A 22,897-nucleotide genomic window follows, 5' to 3' on the forward strand; every position below is an offset into this window, starting at 1 on the left:
ACAACCCAATCCAAAAATGGGCAGAAGACCTAGGTAGACATTTCTTCAAAGAAGATATACAGATTGCCAACAAACACATGAAAAGATGCTCAACATCACTAATCATTAGAGAAATGCAAATCAAAACTACAATGAGGTATCACTTCACACCAGTAAGAATGGCCATCATTAAAAAATCTACAAACAACAAATGCTGGAGAGGGTGTGGAGAAAAGGGAACCCTCTTGCACTGTTGGTGGGAATGTAAACTGATACAGCCAGTATGGAGAACAGTATTGAGGTTCCTTAAAAAACTAAAAATAGTACTACCATATGACCCAGCAATCCCACTGCTGGGCATATACCCTGAGAAAACCATAATTCAGAAAGAGTCATGTACCACAATGTTCACTGCAACTCTATTTACAATAGTCAGCATGTGGAAGCAACCTAAGTGTCCATCGACAGATGAATGGATAAAGAAGATGTGGCACATACATACAATGGAATATTACTCAGCCATAAAAAGATATGAAATTGAGTTGTTTGTAGTGAGGTGGATGGACCCAGAGTCTGTCACAGAGAGTGAAGTAAGTCAGAAAGAGAAAAGCAAATACTGTAAGTTAACACATATATATGGAATCTAAAAAAAAAAAAAAAAGGTTCTGATGAACGTAGGGACAGGACAGGAATAAAGATGCAGACGTAGAGAATGGACTTGAGGACACAGGGAGGGAGAAGAGTAAGCTGAGACGAAGTGAAGAGTAGCATTGACATATATACACTACCAAATGTAAAACAGATAGTGGAAAGCAGCCGCATAGCACAGGGAGATCAGCTGGGTGCTTTGTGACCACCTAGAGGGGTGGGATAGGGAGGGTGGGAGGGAGACGCAAGAGGGAGGAGATATGGGGATATATGTATGTGTATAGCTGATTCACTTTGTTATACGGCAGAAACTAAGACACCATTGTAAAGCAATTATACTCCAATAAAGATGTTAAAAAAAATTCAATCATAAGAAGACAACCCAATTTAGATCAAAAAAAGATCTGAATAGATACTTCAGCAAAGATAAGTGAATGACTAATACACACATTAAAGATGCTCAACATCATTAGTCATTAGAGACATGCAAATTAAAATCACAATAAGATACCACTCCACACCTATCTCAAGTAGATAAACTTTAAGAAACAGTTGACTGGAAGGTGAGAATCTGGAAACTGTCTTAAAATTATCTTTGCTGACAGACTCATTGGAAAGCTTCTGTGTATCTCCAGTAGTACACACACCATGTTTAAGACCACTTGTATGAGAAAACAAGAATTTGGTGACTTACAAAATATTTGGTTTCAGGATTTGATGATTAGAAAGGTGTCAAGCATGAATGAGGCTGATTTGGAAATGAAAAAAAGTCAGGCTGGGAAAGGAGCTAACAGGAAGGAGAGAAGAGAGGAAGAGGAATGAGAACTCTTGGTAGAGTTCTCATCCATCATCATCGTTCTGATAGTCCCTAGCACTGGCAAATAGAGTAAGATATCCTCAGGCAACACCCATGATTTTTTCTTTTTTAATCATCTGGTTGACTCCCACACAGGCTCCATGCCCTAGCCCACAATGACTAAAATGTACCATTCCCAGGCAAGTCTCCACATCTCCTCTTCAGACACTCACATCGACAAATCACTCTGCTGCAACTGGTGCAAAGCAGAGAACTGCACCAAGCAAAATTCACCTTCATTTTTGCCCTACATCACAACCTGATGTACCCAAATTATAGTATTTGTGACACTGTAATAATAATTATTGGTTTACGTGCCTTGCCTCTTCCGCCTCCCATTAGAGATTGTGCCTTCTTTAATGACAGAGACATTTTTTACTCATCTCGAGATCTTCAGCACCAGTACAGTACCTGATATACAGTATAGTCAATAAATGTTCAGAGAATGGAAGACTGATATAAACTACAGATATAAACTCTAGCCATATAGTTTGAATGTCTTTGTCTACAAAAGACCTTTTTTTTAAAAAAAAAAACATTGTGGGAAGCAAATGTATTGTAAAACTAGTTTTTTCTTTCTTAGGAGAGGCTCTAATCTAATCTGTAATTAAGAATCTGATATGTCATTATATAACTAATCACCTTTTCCATAAAATCTTAGGAAAATGACTATAAAAAGAAATGTAATGAGGAGATCAATGGACTAGACAGAAGCTAGGTAACCTAGTTCTGGCTAGTACCAGTGACTCTGGATATGTTTTCTGGCTTTCAGTTTCCTCGTGTGTAAAGTGAAAAAATTAAAGAACAATCTCTAAGCACCCTTCAAATGGTAATATTCTAAGGATCTTTAATCCATGAGTGTTTCATTAACGAACAATAAGAAGGTAGGAGGCATGTCACATGCTGAGTATTCCTAATATTCTGGTTCTTCTTGCTAGAAAGCAAATGAAATTATCCTGTCAATATTCATTCAGTACTTCAATTCCAGGAACAAAATTAAGTAAGTGCCCCACCATCTACTTCTGAAATCAGGAACTTGACCTTTCAATTCTAATAATTCAACTCTTGAAGCAAGCATTTAATCACATATCATAGGTACTGACATAATAAACAAACTGTAAGCTTACCTGCCAGGAAACTGCTCCCAAAATTGCTGTTGCAAGAAGACTAAAAAAAACTAACTGCTCTGAAATTAAGCAAAAGTGGCGCATCCCTTTGGATGCCATGATTCTATCTAGGTTATTGTTATCTACCCTGTGAGTAAAATATACTTTATGGCAGTCATTTAATTTGGAATGGAATCCCCAAAGAGTTAAAAGAAAAATAATATGGCAAATCATCCAGAATATTCCAAAAATGGAAAAGCCTGGTATTACAAAATACCAGAGATGAGTGTCTCTAAGTTTAAATGCTGAAAGAATGAAAAATGTAAGCTCAATCATCCCAGTGAAAACAACAGAAAGTCTTCTGCAAATTCTTCCACGGTACAAATAGGGTTTCCACCTTTCAGTCACTGAAAGTCCACTAAAATAAATGTCAAGGAAAGGATCAGTTATCAGGCAAATAAAAAAACATGCAAAAGCAACTGGATTTTGGGGAGTTTCCAATGTAGAGAAAAACAGCAAGACTGCAAAAATAACTAAGTTTGGAATAGCTAGAAAAGACTTCATTCTCAGGTCAATAATCAGCATGGCCAAAGCTACAACAAGTAAAATGACACTCAGAGACTTTTCCACCAACATAGTTGTGCTGGCAATGGCAAATCCAACAAGTTCCAGAAATTCAACTGTGGTTAGTAAGGTGGGTCGATGACGGACATAACCAGAAATTCTCTCCACCAAAGAGCATAGTATCCTTAATACTATGGAAGTTAGAAGCAAATATTTGGTTGATTCTTCTTTCACATCATTTTTAAACGATGAATTATCAAGAAAACACAGTAGGCCAAGCAAGAATCCAAACCAAAGATTGGATAGACTTAAACTTGCTGCTTCCATTGAAAAATAATAATAGAGTATGCTGGCAATTCCAAGAACAAAAAGACCAAGAATAAAAATTACCAAAATTAAGGAATTTGCTGTTTTTTCCCATCTTACATAAAGACCTAAGCATATAGCAACCAGTAGATTAATTCTGGCTAAATAGCCAAGATAACGCACTGAAGAATGCATGTTCACTTCTCTGTTTACTTCTTCCAGTCTTGTCATTGCTAAATAGAGACAATGACTAAAGCAATAACGCAGTGATTTACACATTAATCTGTCAATCTGGACTTTCTCCCCACGTTACAAAAATTAACTGCTTGTATTTCATCCAGCAAATCCAATGTTTCTGTAACTCCTACTTCAGCATTTTCTCTGGTGGAATTTGTTTGTTTGTAGTGATCTAAAAAGAAGAAAAAATATTTCGTTGTTAATTTTATGTAATTTGCCTTTCACATGTATCTTCCTTATACAAAATAACGAATAAGTGAGAAATAAAGTTTGTTCTGAAACCCAGCTTAAAATGTGACTTGTGTGTATCTTAATGCTAATTGTCTCTGGCTTAAAAACTCTGCAGTTTATCCAAACAAAAATGGAGATTTTTTTCTACTCATCCTATGCTAGGATTGTATGACTAAGTCACCATCAATGAAACTGTTTTTCCAGAGATGGTGAGGAATTCACACAACTCATTTTTACTCCGATATGTGGTTTTTCAACAACATGCAAAGATGAGATATTCAACTTAGCTTAGATGTAGCAGATGCGTCTGGCACAATGGAAAGCTACTCAATTCTTAAATGAAACAAGGGACCTCATCATTACCTCTAATTTGAAAAGCATCAGTATCCAATAATAGCAACCATTACTACCTGCCTAAAATCATCTACATGTTTTTACCAGTCACCTCTAAAATGCGATGAAATCTTAGTCTAACAGTGTTTAATAAACTTATTAGAAGTTTAACTGTATTAAAGTTACTCAGTCACTAAAGTTGATCCATAATTCTCTCTGTACTTTTTCCTCTACTAAATTACTTTGATTATCAAACCTACAATCTTTGTAGCAAACCAATTCTGGACCTTTCTAGTCAAAACTGTAAAGTTGGAATGCTGACCAATGTTTATTGTAAGGTAAATTTTTAAAACTATAATTTTACTTTTAAAAAGTTACCACAACAATTACTTGTCAAAGGACCCAGATAATTATTTCAATCTTAAGTGCCCCTTCAAGTTGCACTTCAAACATGATGTAGTCAAAATATGATTTAACTATCTACTACATAATTCTTCAAATTTTCTAGTATGCTATTTCAGAAGAAATGATCCATGCAATGGCTCAGGGTCACACTGAATATCCATAGAGAACTCAATCAATAAAAACTCAAAAAGTAACTAGTTTGTGATCAGCTTATTTATACTTTCTAATAGCAGGACACTAAAAGAAAGACCCAAGAGAAATATGAGATAACTTGGAATTAACTCTTAATTACCCATTTCGCTGGAAAAGAATGTCACCGGGTGACAGCTTTAGGGTCTCTGGGAGGTTCCAAGTATTATTAGTAATTTACATGTTCAACATGTATATTTTTTACAGCTAAGTTTATTTAATTAACTAAGAATGCTAATTTTTCCTCAATTACATTTTCATTCAATCATTTCTTAAGAAACCACACACCACTAAAGAAAATATCTTCCTTGGTATATTTAGGTTTTATCTTTTTACTTAAGAAACTGATAGTATCTAGAGTGCATTGCATTTTTTTAAACATTACTTCTATGTGTTATATAATCATTCAACAAATATGTTGGAATATATGTCCTCAAAAGGTCGATGGTACAGTCTGGGCTCAGATGATTGAACACTGTTGGAGAAAAAAAATCACACACCAGACTAAATGGTTGCCACTCAACTCATGAGACATAGTTCTACGTTTCTCTGGTCAACACACTCTCATTCTCTGTGATTATGCAAACCTCTTTTCCCTATCCTCAAATCTCTGACATCCACTTCCCACCAAATTCTCACCAGATGACTTTGCCTCCAATGAAGTCATCAGCAGGGAGTTTACCTGAGTTTCCAACACCACAAACTCACCTCTATCTACATTTCCTGATTCAAGAAAGGAAGGCTGTCCCTTCCCTATCTAAGGCTACATCTTTTAGCCACACACGTATCCCTTCCCCTCTGCCTCTTCCAGAACTTCACACTCTCTCCTCTCTCTTTAAACTCCAACTCTTCTCTTATCCATTGACACAACCATTTGCAAAGCTCTTTTTAAAAAATGATACCAGGGCTTCCCTGGTGGCGCAGTGGTTGAGAGTCCGCCTGCCGATGCAGGGGACACGGGTTCGTGCCCCGGTCCGGGAAGATCCCACATGCCGCGGAGCGGCTGGGGCCGTGAGCCGTGGCCGCTGAGCCTGCGCATCCGGAGCCTGTGCTCCGCAACGGGAGAGGCCACAACAGTGAGAGGCCCGCGTATAGCAAAACAAAACAAATCAAAAAATGATACCAAAAAAAAAAAAATACAGAAACAGAAACAACAAACAAAACTAAACAATCCTCACTAATCCTCATCTCCTCTTCCAAGTTCAATCTTCGGTCCTCTTGACAGCCAATATTTGACTGCTTTACTGCTCATACCAACTAAACAGTGGTTTCCACCACACAACAACAAACTGCTCTGCCAAGTTCTAAAATAACCTGCAAATTCCTAAATCCCATGGGTTCTTTTCACTCATTATCTTGCACATTCCTCAAACAACCTTTGACGTTTTTGACTCCTTTCACCTTCTGAAACCTGCCCTTCCTTTAGCTTCCAAAGACCAGACTCCAGATTTTCTTCCTAACTCACTGATCTCTCCTCTCTGTCTCCTTGCAGGGTTTTCATTCTGAATCTATCCTTTGGATGTTCAATCCCAAGCCTAGGCTCTTCTCTCACTATACACTTAAACACATATATATTAACCTACCTGACAGAAATAAAAGCACTAGCTCGGTTCTGCACTGAGGTAAAAGCTTAGAAAAAGGTAAAGGAAAACACGTAAATAATAAAGTACAGCACATTCATAGCATGGAATATATGCAGCCACCCTGTTATAGGCCAAAACCAACATGACAGAATATTATTTTTAAACAGCTAATCTACAAAAGTCTTTTCCCATTCTGACCTTCAAAAGACAAACAGCCTGAATCAGAGTAAAACAAAGCACTGCAAACTTTTTCAGCGGGTCTGCCATCACTAATGATTCAGTGGGAAATTCCTTGAGAGGCAGATAAAAAAGGAGCACAGAAGAGTCAATCTGAATACAAGAAAAGTTAACCAACAACTGCCAGAGTCTGTTTTATAAAATCCTATGTACTACTCTAAACCCTCTTCTCCTTCACCACCTGTATGTAATCGTCACCCAAGTCTTGTCCACTCCTTTTCCTGCACACCTCTTAAATGTATCTACTTCTTTTCATCCTCAAGGTCACAATCCCAGTTCTGGCCACCATCATCTCACGGTTGAATGTCTCCTTGCATCCACTCTTGCCCTTCTCCAAGAAGTATCTTTTTTAAAGCCAAAATTTGTCACATCATTCTGTTACGTAAAAGCCCCCAGTGGCTTCCCATCACTCTAAGCAACAAAGTCTAAACTCCTTAAAATGCCTTATAACACTCTCCTCATTGGATATGCATAACTCTCCTGCCTCATCTCTTACCATTCTTCCTCTTGAACTTGTATTCTAGCCATACCTTTCTGAACCATACTAATGCTATTCCCTCTCCAGGTGCACTGCTTTCCCTCCTCTTGGCCCCATCCCAGTCCTCACACCTGGCTCACTCCTATTCTTTACTCTTTACGCCTGAGCTTAAATGATTTTCTTAGGGCAATCACCTTGACTCATTTATATGATCCATGTACTTCCTCTGTAACAGCAAAATATTGACCATCAACTGTTTAAAATCTGCATTCCCCATTAGATCAAAAGGTCTCTGAAAGTCTGTCTTCGATACTGTACACCAGTATTAAAGACAATACTGTTTAGCAGAAAGTACTTTCTGTTTAGCAGAAAGTTCGACACCAAGTAGGTATTCAACACGTACTTGTTGAAGAAATAAAGAGTGATGCAGAAATAACTATATTTAACAACAATGCCAATCAGTTATAGGGCACGTATTAATATACAAAGAGTAAACAAGTTGTCTAATTGGTTTGCTTCTCTCTCGGCCTTATGCCAGCCTTCACTTAATTCATCCAAATTCCTCCAAACCAACAAGTTCTCTTCCATGTCCTACTTCTAGGGAATCCAAGACACACTATATCACGTGCAACGTCTTTAGACTCAGAAACTATTTCCGTCCCATCTAGGGGAAGTGTCAAAAGCTGAAAGAACATACTGAGCACCCAGGGTCGGGGAATTCCAGTGCTTCGGTTCTATGAATTCATGATAATAACTCTTTGGACCCATCTCATACAAGGAGAATGGCACCTCGAATACTAAATCCCTCAGCAATAGGGCAGCAATAACAATTCTTCTTCCATTCTGCCTCCTCCTAGCAAGATGTGGGAGGCCCAAGAAGAAGCCTCGCTGTTGTCGACCATAACCCAGCTCAGTGGGGAACTGCTGGGGGATACGGAGAGGCGCCCCGCTTTCCATCCTCCACCCCACACCATCAACTTCTCTCCGGGCAGGTATCCCTACCTCCGCCCCAGGAGGCCGGCTGGGCGGAGCTTTGGGCCCGCACCACTCTGAGCCCTGGGCGGTGACTGTGCCCAGGTCTCACCGCCTCGCCAGTGACCCCCTCGCCCACCTACCTGACTCGGCCGCTGCTACCAACTCTCTCAACCCTCGGAGTCGGCGCTGGGGCCAGCACGGTAAAGGGAGGGCCCTTGCGGCTGAGCCTGCGACTCGGAGTGGGGAGGCGGGATTCCAGGGGAGTCGAGGGCCAGAGACCGCACGCTCTAGCACAGGCCAGTCTCGTCGGAAACTTTCTCCGTTACTGGCCCGGTTACGGCCGCCATATTCCCGCCGCCGGATCCGCGACGGTACGGAACGCCGCCGGGGTCAAGCCGCACGACGCGCTTCCTCCCTGAGAGCCGGCCCAGGCCCTGCCCCCCTCCCCGCCCAAACCCTCCGAGCCGCCGCGGACCCAGGTGCATTCGGCGCTGCGCGAGCGCAAACGGCCCCACCTGGGGTACAAGCTGTCGCCTTCCTGGACCTGGAATGGGCGGCGAACAGGGAGCTGGAAGACCACGAAGGATCAGGCCGACCGTGTCCATCAAGCCTCTAGGCCGCCACCTCGGGCTTGACCGAGACCGGGGCAAAGCGGCCGGGCCGGCAGGCCACACAAGAACAGTAAATACTGCAGGAGGCGTTGCTGCTCTTTAATACCTATCGTATAATATATGGCTTTGTGTCCACTGACCAGCTAAAAGCTCAAGCTCCTTAGGCTCGCCTTCAAAGCCCTCCTCGCCTCCTTTTCTAATTAAGACTTCCTTTCATAAACCGCCTGGGTCTTTACTCAGCCGACAACGCTAAGCTCCCCCAGTCCTGACCCATTCCATTACCCCCCCCCCCCGCCCCCCCCCCCCGACCCCGTCCCTTGCACGTTCACCGGCCTCGCATCCTGAGGGTCCTTCACATTCCAGGGCTAATTCTTCTTTGTATCTGAACGCACTGAATAAACATAAGGGGATATTCCTCGGCAGCGTTTCACAACAGCTGTGGAGCTGATGATTTTGGGGTTTGAATTCTGGTTTCTCCCCTTCCTATGTGCCACCTAGCTTTCTCCACCTAAGAAATGGTAACAAAACCTTCTTTGCAAAGGAAGGAAACCTTCCTTCCATGTTGTGAATATTCAGTAAAACATTTTTTTTTCTGGCATCATATGGTAGGCCCTCAAAAAGTATGAATTCCCCCTCCCTCTCCAAGAAGCCCTTCCTGCCTGCCAGCCTTCTGTCCCTACCATAATTTTCTACTGTTCATAGCACTTAGCGAGGTCAGTTTCTATGAACCCCAGTTCCCTCATATATAAGTAGAATGCTAATAATACCTACCTTACAGGGTTGTTGTAGGGATTAAATAAGATGATGTATGTAAAAATTACCTTAGGGCTTCCCTGGTGGCGCAGTGGTTGAGAGTCTGCCTGCCGACGCAGGGCACACGGGTTCGTGCCCCGGTCCGGGAAGATCCCACATGCCGCGGAGCGGCTGGGCCCGTGAGCCGTGGCCGCTGAGCCTGCGCGTCTGGAGCCTGTGATCCGCAACGGGAGAGGCCACAACAGTGAGAGGCCCGCGTCCCACAAAAAATAAAATAAAATAAAAATTACCTTAAAATCTTTACATGGTTTATCTCCTTTGGAATAAAGCATAACAACAGACTATACAGCAGCTTGACCTCCAACTGAAACAGTAGGGAAGGGGGCAGGGCACAACCTTTAAAAGAATGACATAGCCATAGGACATGACAAAAACTGATTAGAACCAACTAGGTCCAAGATGGCGGAAGATTTGACTTCCAGTGGACCTTGAGCCTCATTATATGCTCATTGTAATACATCAGCGGGCTAAATGACACACCCACAGGTGCCATGACAGTTCTGAGGACAACCATAAAAGGTCAAAAAGTGGGCCATGGCCCAATTCCTGGAAATCTCCACCCCTTCCCCAAAATAACTGGAATAATTCTCCCACTAATTGGCCTTTGAAATTACCCAGCCCATGAAAACTAACCACCCCATATTTCGGGGCCTCTCGCCTTCTGAGATGACCCACACTCTTTCTGTGGAGTGTGTTTCTCTCTAAGTAAATTCACTTCTTACCTATCATTTTGTCTCTCACTGAATTCTTTCTGCAAGGAGACATCAAGAACCTGAGCTTCTTTAAGTCCTGAGACCAGGTGTGTGATCTCAGCTAAAAGACCATGGGTTCAGGTCCCAATCTGGGTTCCGGCTGGGTTGAAGTCCCAATCTGAGTTGCATGATTTCACCACCACACTCCCCCAACTCTGCACCCTAGCCTGCTTCCATTTCCTCAAATGCAGGGACATGTCCAGTTTTGCTCACCATTAAATAGGCCTACGTGGTGCCTGATATATAGTTGGTACTTAAATATTTGTTAAATGAAATAATAGAACAGAGTAGGTCCTCTCCTCCCACTTATTTTCTATTAGTGTCTTCTATATTCTTGTTCTATTTCCCCTAACAGAGTATGAATTTCTTCATTTTCATTTCATAGATGGTGAGGGGTTGGAGTGGACAGCACGTCTATAAGTGATGAAGCACCCTCAGACTCAGATTCCTCATTTGTAAATGAAAATTTTGTGTTTGATTCTCTCCAGACTCCTGTCTAACTCTAAATTCAATCAGTACCCAGCTCCCAAATCTGTAACTCTGTTTCTCTGGGGAATACAGCGTCACATTTCCAACTACCTGCTAGATGTTTCTACTTGAATATATTGTCCTCACTTCTAATTCAACTTGCCTTTGATGGATTCCCACCACCTGAACCCTGTTTCCATGTGTGGTGAATTCTCCCCTGTTGACTGAAAAAAATGCACAACCTAAAAGTTGAGAATTATGTTTTATCTGGCAGACAAAACAGAGGACTTAAGCCCAGGACACAGTCTCAGATTGCTCTGAGAGACTGCTCCAAAGAGGTAAGGGAGGAGCCTCGATATATAGGAGTTTTCACAACAAAGACCAAGTAATCGGAATTTCAAAAGATTAGTGTTAATTAAAGAAAACCAGACATCTCAAGTTAATGAATTTAACACTTTTCTGTGTATGGGAAGATGCAATAGTCTGGGCTTACTGAAATCATTTCTTTGATATGTACATCAGCTACCTTGAGCCAGTATCCTGTGTTTTCCCATCCTGAGTCTCCTCAGGTCTCACCTTCCGGGGGTGGGGAGGGACCTGTAATTTGATGGCTGCAACAGTCTTTGTTTACTGACATGGCAGCCAACATTTTTCACTCACACCCCCCAACCTTACAAGTCTAGTAGCTGAAACTGAAATGCCAAGTATTTACTCAACCAATCATGAGCACCAGCTGGAAGCTATTGACTCAAAAAAGCAGGCACAGAAAGCTATGCTCCCTGGGTAACTGCAGGAATGCAGCAAGGTGAGCTCCTGGGGCAGTAGTGAGAGTGGTGATGGTGGCTGTGAAATGGTTAATGTGTGTGGAAGGCACAGAACAGGCAAGACTAAAAGAAAGTAACAGGGCTATTAAAGCCTATTTGCTAAAACAAATAATACTATGTGTTATATCCCTACTATGTGACAAGACTGTATTACTTGCTTTATATAAATTGTTTTTAAACCTATCTTCAACACAGCAAAATGTGTGGATTAAGAAATAAGTCCTGAGGAAATTTGCCCAAGATGTCATAGTATTTAATGGTGGAAACCTATCTGGATATAAAGTCATTGGGCAGTAGTTGGAATAATGTATCCCTTACACAAATTAAGAAACTGCTGGAGTACCACTTCTCTTGTGGAGTTGAAAGATATCAATCAGCTAAGTCTTCCTTTTTAGTATGTAGTAAAGGTAATGATGGTTTACAAACTTATTTTATTGGCAATGAGAGAGAGGCGGGGATTGGACGTCACAGAGACATGGTGAGAAAGGATCTGAGATTAAGATACAAGAAATCTAAATGGGTAGGAGTAAGCAAGCGGGGGGAGGGGGGAAGTTACTTAGTATTGATCTAAGCTACATTTTATACAAACCAATTCAGACTTTTCTGAAGTATAAATTGAGCTATATCCTGATTCTGAGAATACATTAAGTAATAAACAATATAAAACAGACCTAGACCTTCTCCCCTCCCCTGAAAAAAAATTCATAAACTAAGTATTGGCAGTGAAGCTGTGTCATCTCGCTTGCATTCTATAAAGTAAAATGAATTCATCTGCAAATATTTATTGATCACCTGTTTGTGCAAGGCACTTTTCTCAGCTGAAGGTACAGAATAGGATGGAAGAGGGCCTTGCCCATATGTATAGACAAACAAGGAAAAGGATAAACTTCAGATAGAGTGATGCAGAGACTACTTTAGATTATGTGGACTGGGGAGATCCTCCTGAGGAGGTGACATGCAAGCTAAGATCTGATTAGCAAAAATCAGCTAGCCATGCAAATCCAATATAAGAGGGAGAAATTCTAGGCAGAGGGACTAGCTGTTGCAAAGGTGAGCACAGGCTTGGTTCTCCCTTGCCCCACCCCCAGGGGGTTAACATTGAAGGTGAAGGAGAGAGTGTAGGAGGTTGAATTGGGAGAGGCAGGGAGGGGCATAATTTATATTTGGTACTTCCATGATGAGAGATACCCATATTTAATTGCATCTAGATTGGTTATGAACAGTGTGCCATAATCACATGAACAGATTTCATTGATATGTATCACCAAATGCAGCAGTGCCAGAATATACTATTCTTCAATTTTAAAGTTTTTCTTGCTTCATATTAATGCAAATGTATTTCTTTTTTTTTTTCTTAAGTTACATCGTTAGCTCTGAAGAGCACAACAGACACCTATTCCTTACAGTACCTAGTCTAGTGTAATAGTGTAGTAATGAAGCCTCAAATGATGAATCAAGCAGGACTAAGGAGATGGTTTGTGACATTCTAACTCCCATTCTATAGCTCATTCCAATTGGCATCATTCTCCAGGCCACTGGGGTCCCTCCTACCTTGATAATACTTCTGGTCACACAAGATCCAGACCTTTTCCTATCAAAATGTTATCTTGACTTTTAAATTCCCAGGTCTCTATTTTTCCACAGTAACCTGCACTCTGGTACTTTAATCTGTGATAATATTTCAATGGGGTTGAAAAACATAAAAGCTCCTTTTCACAGTCAAGCCATTAGACCCTCTGTCTCAGGTATCTTTCCTAAGCATCTTTCTACTTGCAGGCAGGCTCCAGGGATTTAGCCCGCTTACCTCTCTTCTTGCCAGCAATCATGCATCTACTTTACTTCTAGGCCTGGCTTTGCGAATGTTATCTCTTAGATTCCTAGTGAAAAGGCCTGTGGCGATTTAAAAACTATAATTGTTTCTGGATGACTTTATCTTTCCTACATACTTTAGCCTGTCTCAGCAAACTCTCTCCAAACAGGGGATATGTTACAGGACAAGAGTTTGAGGGAGAACTAAATTAATACTGGCCATGGCCATGTTTGTATTCTTTTTCCTTGGTAGAAGGCAATGGGAATAGCTAGAGTGGCATTAGTTAACTCTAGGAAAGATTTGTAGGTCTAGGGAATAAATGTAAATGACTTACATGTGGATTCCATAATAGCCTCATGTAGACTGTATCTGTGACAAGTCATATTCTTCTAGATATCTGATTCCCCCCACACCAGCTCAAAGGTATATGGAAAGAATGTTATTAGGAGATCACTGATTTACTTCGTTGTGTCTGCCTTCAATAGATAAGACATACAAGCAATAAAAATGCATGTACATTCTCCTGGCTAGTCTCTGTAAAGAGGTGCAAATAGGCCCAGTGCCAGGAAATGCTACCAGGCATTGTTTTGTCTTTTGAGTAATGCTTCCTACTACTTTTATCATTTACGTGGGTATTCCAATCCAACAATATTAACAAATTTATGTTTTACAATCTTATTGACAAATTAAGAAACAATCCTGCAGTCAACGCCTATGACCTAATTTTTTGTATTTTCCTGTAAGTTAAAAAACATAGGTACCATCTTTGGTACTACTGATGGGGCCAATCTTAGAAACTGTTAAAATCTATAGTGCAAAACAGTTATCAATATATTCAATTACTAAAGACAAGCAGTGACATGAATAACAAGTGCTTTATATTATTGCAAAAAGTGGAATAGCTTTCTATTAATTGAGCAAAGGTGTTCTGTTTAAAAATAAAATTCACAGTTGAACACTGCTTATGTAGACTCAAAGTTACCACTCAGTAGTGCCATCTGTAACAAATTCTTATCTGAAAAATACATACTAAACTACTGAGCTCATTCTGAAACAAATTTGGGATAAAACATACATTCAAACTTCAGTTTAAAATAAATTAAGAGATTCCAATTATTAAGGTTTGAATATCTCTAAGACAAAATAGGGTTTAGAAAACCTAATACTTCTCTCCTTTTATAACATTTAGAGGTCTTGATTTGTTAGCTATTGTAGCATGCTTGTTTATTGGGTATTATGTAATATAGGCCACCACTAATAATTTTGGGGAGCTTTGTGTTCAGTTGATCATGGACATGAATTTTTTATTGTGAACTATCATGCAAGTTACTGCAAATCAAGTTTTTGGAACGAATAAAATAACTATAATACAAACATTCTTTGTAATAAACGTTTGTATTATGTTTTTTGGGACTAGTAATTTAGAGGTATTTGTTTTTCACCTTTGCTGTCTAACAATTTCCAACACCAAGAAGGAGCCAGTTCTTAAGTCTACATTCTACTTACCTAGTATGTGGACTCTTGAAGACGAATACCATTGCAGCACTGTGCTCAAAAAGTGTGGGAAAATGGAGCAAAAGCTCAATTCCATTTTTTCCTTGCCTTTAACGATCAGAATTTTCAGTTTGCACTTTTCTGGAGGGATGAACAATATATCCCTCTTATCTACAATGTGTTTGTGATTTGCTAAACAGTTTTTGTTGTGTTTTAAAATTTTTTTTTCTCCTTTTGTTCTATTTAGGAAACAAATTAAGGAAGTTAAGCAGGAGCAAATGTATAGGATCAGTAGGCAATCATTCCTAGATACAGATGTTAACTCTATGTAGAATGCTTGTCGTCTTCATTAGATCGTAAGTTCCAATGAAAGCAGGGGACTGTGAACACACCAAGCCCTGCTGTTTCCCCAGCATATTGCACTTGGTAGAATTCAAATATCGGTTTAATGAATAAAGAACCCTTTCACATTATGAGAAAGCCATCTGCTGCCCTAAAATAACTGATATACTTAGGTAAATTATCTTGGATGTAATTAACTTTCAAGAAAAGCAGGGTATGATATAGTTGACATATAATGAACTAGAATTTGTTGTTTGTTGTCCTTGTTCGTCGGTAAATAGCATGATAATGGATAAGTCACTTGAGCTCTCTGGATCTCAGTGAATGAATTTATGAAATTAAGGGACTGGACTAGATGAAACCAGATAGAAAATTCTAAGTCATTTAAGTTTTAAATTGCTTCCCAATTCTGAAATCACTTAGTGAGATTAGGTCAAGACCACAAAACTTTCAGTTCGTAAATAACAGACAAGGAATATTAGAAAATTTAAAATTTTTAATAAATGTGCTTTGTTCACAAAATGTGAAAAAATACAACAAACACAAACATACATTTTCAGGTAAGCCACCTCCCACCACTTGGCAACTACCATATAAACCACTTGATCTAGTCATAATCCTGAAGAAACCAAGCAAATGATCATTTGTTTTTGAAACATCAAATTATTTTGGAGAATACTGTTGTGAATGTGACAGGAGGCCCCTTAACTTCTTCATATCCAAACAAAATCATTCTCAAGAGTACCCATACAGTATTAAAGGCTCTAATAACTTCTTGTGTCATTACATATATAATCTGGCACCAAGCCACATGACTGCTTATATTTTAACATTTATATGTTGAATTGGCTTTGGTGGAATACGTATTAGTTTAAATCCTGCGCCAACCTAATTTTGAAGATGAATTTACAGTAGTAACAAATGAGATTTATAAATCCAAACAAATTTATACTAAGTGAGAGTATAGGTTTTTATAAAGAGATTTTTCTTTAAAGTACTACTTAAAATACATCATGCACACTTTGGAGCATAAGCAGAATCAACATCTGTAAACAATCAGAAGAATTTATAGCACCAACATTTTAGCTGTAACACATGGGCTAACTCCAAGGTCATATATCAATACTTACACCAGCCTCTCAAAAGCACTGTTTTCATTTACTTTCAAAGCGCTTTTGTTTGGTATGTTGCTTTTCTTTGCCTTTAAGATAGCATTTAGCCAAATCACAGAAAACGGACCGTATGGTAAAGGAGGTACTAACAACACACATTTTTCTATGTTACCCTGAACACAGTGTTTTTTTTCTTCTTTTGGGCGAGTTACAAGACTTGACCTGTAGTTCTTAATTGGAAAGAAAGTCCTAATTATTCCTTATTATTAAGTAATCTTATGCTATTGAAAGTAAACGAAAAACTTGAAGTTACTTCTGGCATATTTGAGCAACCAATATTTATTGCATTTACTCAACTGACTTTTAATTACAGTCTTGTTACTTTCATTAATTTAGAATGTGAAATTTAATTTGAAATATTGGGTATACACACTCAACCATTTATATCTTAAAGGGTAAATTTTTTATTTCTAAATAAAGTTTGACATTCAGAGTTAACTACAGCAATTCACAATAAGCACAAAAACACTTTTATCAGAGTAAAGAAGTTCAGTTTATGAATTTAGGATCAACTATTGAAAATGCAAATTTCCTTTAAAAACGCACACACACAACATTAACCATGAAATCTGAAACTGTGATATTTCAGTGCAAAAACCTCAGTATGAGGTAATTTTAATGTAATAACCACTTGAAAAAAAATCCACACAGTGGCACTCTTAAAAATGATAGTTTACATGACAATTGCTGGCTGACAAGACAATGTGGACTAAATGTTCTTAGCCATTTAAACTAATCTTGTCTTGTTGGACATATATTTCTCCTTAATCATTTGCTTCTGATTCAGAAACACAGAAAGGCATTTATCAATGTGGAAAGGGAAAATTCCCACAGCCAACTAATGGTTTATATATTCAAAGAAAAATTTCTGCTAGGATTTAGATAGAAATTAGAATACCGAAACGTCAAAACCATTTTATGAGATTACCAGCAGAGGGTTAATTTAAAATTTTTCTATATAATTCCAGGCTTGTAGTGCAGCACCTCCTAATGGAAAGGTGAGGACCCTATTAAGGTTGGTCTAGATAGAACATAAGCTCTCTTACAAGTGCAAACCCTTTCACAAATGTGTTTCGGGTCAGTATTGAGTATTATATTGTTCCTTGCTTAAATAGAAAATTTTGTAAATGAAACCTAAATGTAAAAAAGTAAAAGTGAATTCTCACCGTTAAATATACTTTACACCAAGGCCCAAATCAACAAGAAAGATATGAAAACTCTATTTTGGCAATGGTGTTTACTGTACTATGCTAATCAAATTAGAATACATACTTTGGGGGAAATATCTCCCCAATGTCTGATGCTGCCAAATGAGCAAGCAAGAAAGAATAAGAATTATCAATTCCAAGAAGTTTGGGGAATGTTCAATCATCAGACAAAACTGAGCCAAAATGGCTTTCTATAACAGGTAACAATTTAGTTAGAAAAAAGAATAAGTGCATCACAAAACTACTAAACCAATCTATCTCTGTCACATTTAACTTGTGAGTCATCAAAGTGCAATCTACAGCTTTCTACATATCTTAGTTTCTCATTGCAATGGTTTAAAGTCAACACTGAAAAGATGAAAATAAGAAAAATACATAGCAAATTATGCTTCATTTTTCACAATAGCACTAAAGAGAAAAAGGTACCTTTCTATAATATCTTAGTGCTAAATGCTAAAATAACAGTGGTTTCTGCTATGACAGGAGTCACTCTGCATGAAACTTTAAGCTTTCTATATAAGAATAAATTTTAAAATCCAGAAGTAGAAAAAAATAGCAAACTCTGTAAACCTTTGCATTTCTTCTATGCAAAGCAGGTTTTAAGTACTGAGTTCATGTTAGTATTTCTGATTAGTGTAAGCAATTAAGTTTAGGAGTCTGGACTGAAAGGGCCTTTTGCTTTTATATTAACTTAAAAGTAATATGGGATCTTCTAGCTCATAGAAAGGAATAGAGCTGGATTGACTTTCTCCAGAATCTGAGTCGTATGGAGCTTCAGGGAGCTCTGTGAAACCATATGCTAGCTGTTCATCTTCTATATCTGATCGAACGTAGCAGGAAGGGTTAGAATATTCCTCATCTTCTATACTGTTGAAATCTTGAGGAATATATAACATCCCTGGGTAGTTCCTACTAACCAAGTCACTTGTGGTTTTTAGGGAGGTTTTTCTAAATGCCATCAGATGCATATGTGAAAATTTTGAATACTTGAAACGTTTAAAGCCCAGGGACTCTATAGCAATCTTCCAGCTTTTCATCATCATAGCGTGACGGTTCTGATGGGAGGAATCAGGTGTGATGATAAGCAATAAACCATTTAACACTAACAGTTCATGGGCTTTCTTGCAGCAAATCCATCGCTGGTAAGGTGATGGAAAATAGGAAAGAAGGAGAGAGAAAACAACCACATGGAAAAGTTCTCCAGGAAGAGAATCAATAGGGTTTTTTAGCTGCTTCAAAAAGGCATCTATAGCATCCTGTGCAAGCTGGAGTGGTTGCTGAAGCTGCAAATTCAGGAAGTCACATTTATACACACTCTGCAGAAAGGGAAAAACAAGGCATGTTAAGAATTTTAAGATTACCTCCACCTAATTACATACATTTTAAACCAAGCTATTTCATAGCATTTCTACATAATTCAAGCTTTAATTATGTACCTTTCCCTTATAAAGATTCCACTTGCACAGACTTATTCAACCAAAACTTTTACTCAGAAAAATCTCAAAGTAATTAAGCCCAAAGAATTTCTAGTCATTATTAAAAAAAAATATTTCTGAGTAACAATTAATTAAGAATTAGAAATAATGTTTAAGTATATATTTTTTAAAAATAATAAGGGTTTATTTGAAATGTTATTTGGGTAAGAGCCTACAGGGATGATTTATTTCTAAACTTAGTCATATTTATATTCACTTAAACATTTATAGTTACCAAAAAACAGGTTTACATAAAAATAACTTTAAACAAGAAATACCATGAAATAAAGATGAATCAAAGAAGTCAAAGAGGATAATTAAAGCAGTTATAAATGTGTAAAAACAAAATACCAAAACTTTTAAGGTCATGAAAAACATATTTTCAACCATTAACTTTAACCATCTCAAAAGTAATTTTAATAATATATTGATTCTATTAAAAAGCTGATCTCCGGCTTGAAACAAACTATGTATTAAATTTAATTAACTGAGTCAAATGACCATGAGATACACTACAAGTAAAGAAATAAACAGCACTGTATCATTTGCTGAATATTAAAACTCTATGGAGACCCTCTGCCTCTGCCCTGAAGGGGCTGGATGGGCGAGTTTGGCGCGATGGCTCGATCCTGGGCGGCAGCGGCGGCGGCGGCTGGAGGCGGCAGCGCGTCCTCCTCCCTGCCCTGGCACCGGCGATGACCGGAGCGAGTGGCCGCGGCCCCCGATGAGACTGCTCGCGGGCTGGCTGTCTGAGCCCGGCGTCCGTGTGGCTGGCGCGGAGGATGTGGACCCTGCGGAGCCCGCTCAGCCGCCCCCTGTACGTGAACATGACGAGCGGACCGGGGTGGGCTGGCGGCAGCCGAAGGCAGCAGGAAGAACCACCAGTGGTTTGTGTGCAACAGAGAGAAACTATGCGAATCACTCCAGGCTGTCTTTGTTCAGAGTTACCTTGATCAAGGAACACAGACCTAAACAACAGCACTGAGAAATCGGGCTGGCTATTTATCCAATTATATCACTCTTTTGTGTCATCTGTTTTTAGCCAGTTTATGTCTAGAACATCTATCAATGGGTTGCTAGGAAGAGGCTCAATGTTTGTGTTTTCACCAGATCAGTTTCAGAGACTGCTTAAAATTAATCCAGACTGCAAAACCCACAGATTTCTTGATTTAGTTGCTGGAGATGGAGAAGTCACAAAAATCATGAGCCCTCATTTTGAAGAAATTTATGCCACTGAGCTGTCAGAAACTATAATATGGCAGCTTCAGAAGAAGAAATACAGAGTGCTTGGTAAAAATGAACGGCAGAATACAGGGTTCCAGTATGATATCATCAGCTGCTTGAATTTGCTGGACTGCTGTCATCAACCCCTGACTTTGTTAAAAGATATCAGAAGCGTCTTGGAGCCAACTAGAGGCAGGGTCATCCTTGGTCTGGTCTTACCTTTTCATCCCTATGTGGAAAACATAGATGGCAAGTGGGATAAACCATCAGAAATTTTGAAAATCAAGGGATAGAACTGGGAAGAACAAGTGAATAGTCTGCCTGAAGTTTTCAGAAAAGCTGGTTTTGTTATCGAAGCTTTCACCAGACTGCCATACCTGTGTGAAGGTGACATGTATAAAGACTACTACGTTCTGGATGACGCTGTCTTTGTTCTCAAACCAGTATAAACATGTGGAGGTTGAAGTCTTCAGAGTCCACCCCAAGAATGTATGCTCCGGAAGAGGGTCTGTGTTCTCAATTTTGTGAAGGGAGGACATTTGGGGGCTGCCATTCTAAATATCATGCAGGAATTTTAAAAGCCAAAATACTAATTATTTCTTTGTAGTGTGTAAAAAATGTTTTTGAAAAACAAAACCCCAACTCTTTGAGGACTTTTATTAACTCTTTACTCAGTAATGCAGGTCACACTCCGATTATGGGAGATATATGTATTTTTTTGAATTTTATTTATTTTTTATACAGCAGGTTCTTATTAGTTATCCATTTTATACATATTAGTGTATATATGTCAATCCCAATCTCCCAATTCATCACAGCACTCCTCGCCCCCGGCCACTTTCCCCCCTTGGTGTCCACAGGTTTGTTCTCTACATCTGTGTCTCTATTTCTGCCCTGCAAACCGGTTCACCTGGAAGATATTTTTTTTATACTTAATTGCAGTAGGGACTCATTCTCAGGCAAAGCAACAGTCATGACTTCACATGGAACCAATAAATATGGATTGTCTTTAATAAAATGAAGACTGGCAATAAAGCTGTCCATCCAGTTGCAAATACTGGTTACAGGATATAGCCACTGATACTCTTTTACGTTTAGAAATTCTATCATTATTCAAAAAATGTTTTTAATCATGCTAATAAACTTCTTTGGAGATGGAAAAAAAAAACAAAACTCTGTGGAAATAATCCAGAATAAGAAAGCAGTTTTAAAATTAGACAAAAATTAGTTACCCTTATATACAACAATAGTTAATTAATTATCAAAGATATGAGCTAATACCTTAGTCCCTCAATTCTGTTAGTGTGTAGACAAGCTGGTCACATAAGCATCTGGACTATCTATTAGGAAATGCGACACAAAGTTCTACTACGTGGAACTACGCGGAAAAAGATTTTCTTCCTTTTGCTCCTTTTGGGGCAGGGGGATAGCTTTATTGAAGTATAACTGATGTACAACCTGAAGTATAACTGACACACAAACATTTAAAGTGCACACTTTGGTAAGTTTTAACATTTATACACTCATGAAACCACTACTACAATCAAATTAATGAATAGATCCAACACCTGCCAAAGTTTTCCTGTGCCCCTTATATAATCCCTTCCTTGTACCCTCCCTGTTCTTCCCCTGCCACTAGGCAATCTTTGATGTGACTCCTATCTCTATAGATCAATGGGTATTTTCTAGAATTTTATGTAAGTGGAATAATACAGAATAATGTACTATTTTCATACAGCACAATTATTTTCAGATTAATCCATTTTTTTGCTTGTATTGATAGTTTATTCCTTTTTAATTGCTGAGGTAGGCTACTATATTAAGATATACCACACTTCGTTTATCCATATACCTTTCATAGATAACTTGGTTGTTTCTAGTTTTTGGCTATTACAACTAGAGCTGCTATGAGCATTCCTGTTTGTCTTTGAATGAACATGTTTCATTTGTCTTGGGCAAATACTGAGGAAAGGGGTGGCTGGATCATACAGTTCGTGCATGTTTAACTTTTAAAGAAACTTCAAAACTATTTTCAAAAGCACTTATACTGAGTTTTACATTTCTACCAGGAGTTTATTGCAGTTCCAGTTCCTCCAAATCCTCATCAACACTTGGAATGGCCAGGCTTTTAAATTTTAACCATAGTCACAGGTGTGTAGTAGTATATTGAAGTTTTAATTTGGATTTTCCTAATGAGTAGTAATGTTTACCTGAGTATCTTCTTTGGTGAAGTGTCTGTTCAATTTTTTTGCGTAGTGAAAAATGATTGGGTTGTTTTAAATGTTAAAAACCTATTTTCTTTTTTTTTTTTATAAATTTATTTTATTTAATTAATTAATTAATTAATTTTTGGCTGCGTTGGGTCTTCGTTTCTGCGCGAGGACTTTCTCTAGTTGCGGCGAGCGGGGGCCACCCCTCATCCCGGTGCACGGGCCTCTCACTGCTGTGGCCTCTCCCGCTGCAGAGCACAGGCTCCGGACGCGCAGGCCCAGCAGCCATGGCCCGCGGGCCCAGTCGCTCCGCGGATGTGGGATCCTCCCGGACCAGGGCTCGAACCCGCGTCCCCTGCATCGGCAG

General features: G+C 39.0%; 2 protein-coding genes and 1 pseudogene across 2 annotated transcripts in view; 1 reads left to right on the plus strand and 2 right to left on the minus strand.

Moving 5' to 3' along the window:
- Nucleotides 1–8,487, minus strand: part of TMEM168 (transmembrane protein 168) — a 51,179-nt gene extending 42,692 nt beyond the window's left edge. Inside the window, exons 1-2 of the mRNA XM_029234358.1 lie at nucleotides 8,268–8,487; nucleotides 2,611–3,868 (exon numbers count right to left, since the gene is read on the minus strand). Coding sequence (XP_029090191.1) covers nucleotides 2,611–3,738 — 1,128 coding nt within the window. The 5' untranslated portion in view covers nucleotides 3,739–3,868; nucleotides 8,268–8,487. The remainder of the gene's footprint in view (nucleotides 1–2,610; nucleotides 3,869–8,267) is intronic.
- A 7,233-nt stretch (nucleotides 8,488–15,720) lies between these two features.
- The window catches only part of BMT2 (base methyltransferase of 25S rRNA 2 homolog), an 86,983-nt gene continuing 79,806 nt past the window's right edge, over nucleotides 15,721–22,897 (minus strand). The window contains exon 5 of the mRNA XM_029233675.1: nucleotides 15,721–18,937. Within this exon, the coding sequence (XP_029089508.1) occupies nucleotides 18,308–18,937 (630 nt within the window). The 3' untranslated portion in view covers nucleotides 15,721–18,307. The remainder of the gene's footprint in view (nucleotides 18,938–22,897) is intronic.
- On the plus strand, nucleotides 19,821–21,407 carry LOC114901655 (annotated as a pseudogene).

This window comes from Monodon monoceros, unplaced genomic scaffold (assembly GCF_005190385.1).
Source record: "Monodon monoceros isolate NGI ecotype Baffin Bay Population unplaced genomic scaffold, NGI_Narwhal_1 Super_Scaffold_2, whole genome shotgun sequence".
Classification (NCBI taxonomy): domain Eukaryota; kingdom Metazoa; phylum Chordata; class Mammalia; order Artiodactyla; family Monodontidae; genus Monodon; species Monodon monoceros.